The sequence below is a fragment of the Seriola lalandi genome, unplaced genomic scaffold, assembly GCF_002814215.2.
Source record: "Seriola lalandi dorsalis isolate HSWRI2012SDOR001 ecotype SW California unplaced genomic scaffold, Sedor1 jcf7180001979818, whole genome shotgun sequence".
NCBI classification, from domain to species: Eukaryota; Metazoa; Chordata; class Actinopteri; order Carangiformes; family Carangidae; genus Seriola; species Seriola lalandi.
This window is the reverse complement of record NW_019450484.1, coordinates 1-956: the sequence shown is the minus strand read 5'-3', so window position 1 is coordinate 956 and position 956 is coordinate 1. Positions and strand designations below refer to the sequence as shown.

The following is a 956-nucleotide window of genomic DNA, read 5'->3' as shown; positions in this document are numbered from 1 at the left end:
TGAATTCCTTCATCATGCGACTGAACACATGGACGAACAGACAAAAACTCACTGCGATGTCATAACCAAACATCTGTTTGTAATGTTGTGAAATGTTGTGTGTGCTGACCATTACCCATACTCCTCGATGGCCACAGATTTGACGTAGATGTCATTGGAGTACAAGACCACTGTGGAGACCTGATCCACTGAGGGAGACAAGAGGAGACACGTAGACCACATTTAACACCAGTTCTGATCCTGCACCGGCTTCATGCAAAATGTCACACATGTCACAGCGTCATGTTTACCAGAGACGATGATGTTCTTGATGTTTTTGCTGGAGCTGTTCGTGACGTTGACGTGCACCTTGATGACTTCGCCATGGTAGTAAAGCTAAAAACAAGGTCAGAGAAACATCTATTAACATATTATCTTTTACTACTGGTCACGATGAGCGCAGGTATGTTCCTGTTTACAAGCTACAACCATCAAGATAATGAGCTGATCAAAGTCAAGTGCTTTTAAATGGAGACAAAAACCCAGATGTTATACAGAGTTATACAAGAGTGTTTATCAAAGCAGCTTTTCCAGGGATTATCACGTAGAACTGATGATCTGAATCACGTCATCTCGGCTGTTTTCTATCAGACCACAACGTCTCACGTTTCTGTGCGCAGCCGTGAAGAGTGTGATCCAGTAGCTGGTTTCGAAAAAGGTTAAACTTCGATTAATATGAAGCAACCCACCTCTTTGTCCAGACTGGCCTTGACATGCAGTGGTTTGTCTGACATGACAAAGTCCCTGGTGGTTTCAATGGAGGGCGCCACTCCCTCTCCCTCGCCCTCTGGGGCGTACTGGACCTTCCTGAGCATCAGCTTCACTGAGCTCCTGTTGGACAAAGCACAGGAAGTCTCAAACAGCTGATACAAACCTGCAGCTCAGTTTCTTCTACACTCTTGCCGTGAGGACTGAGA

At 45.3% G+C, this 956-nt stretch overlaps 1 protein-coding gene across 1 annotated transcript; it reads right to left on the bottom strand.

Moving 5' to 3' along the window:
* Nucleotides 1-68: 68 nt before the first annotated feature.
* LOC111658544 (S-arrestin-like) lies at nucleotides 69-870 on the bottom strand (the record flags this gene model as incomplete). Its single annotated transcript, XM_023411122.2, has 3 exons — nucleotides 69-188; nucleotides 291-375; nucleotides 729-870. Coding segments are annotated over 3 exons (304 nt in total), but the record flags the coding sequence as incomplete, so codon positions are not given.
* Nucleotides 871-956: the final 86 nt, after the last annotated feature.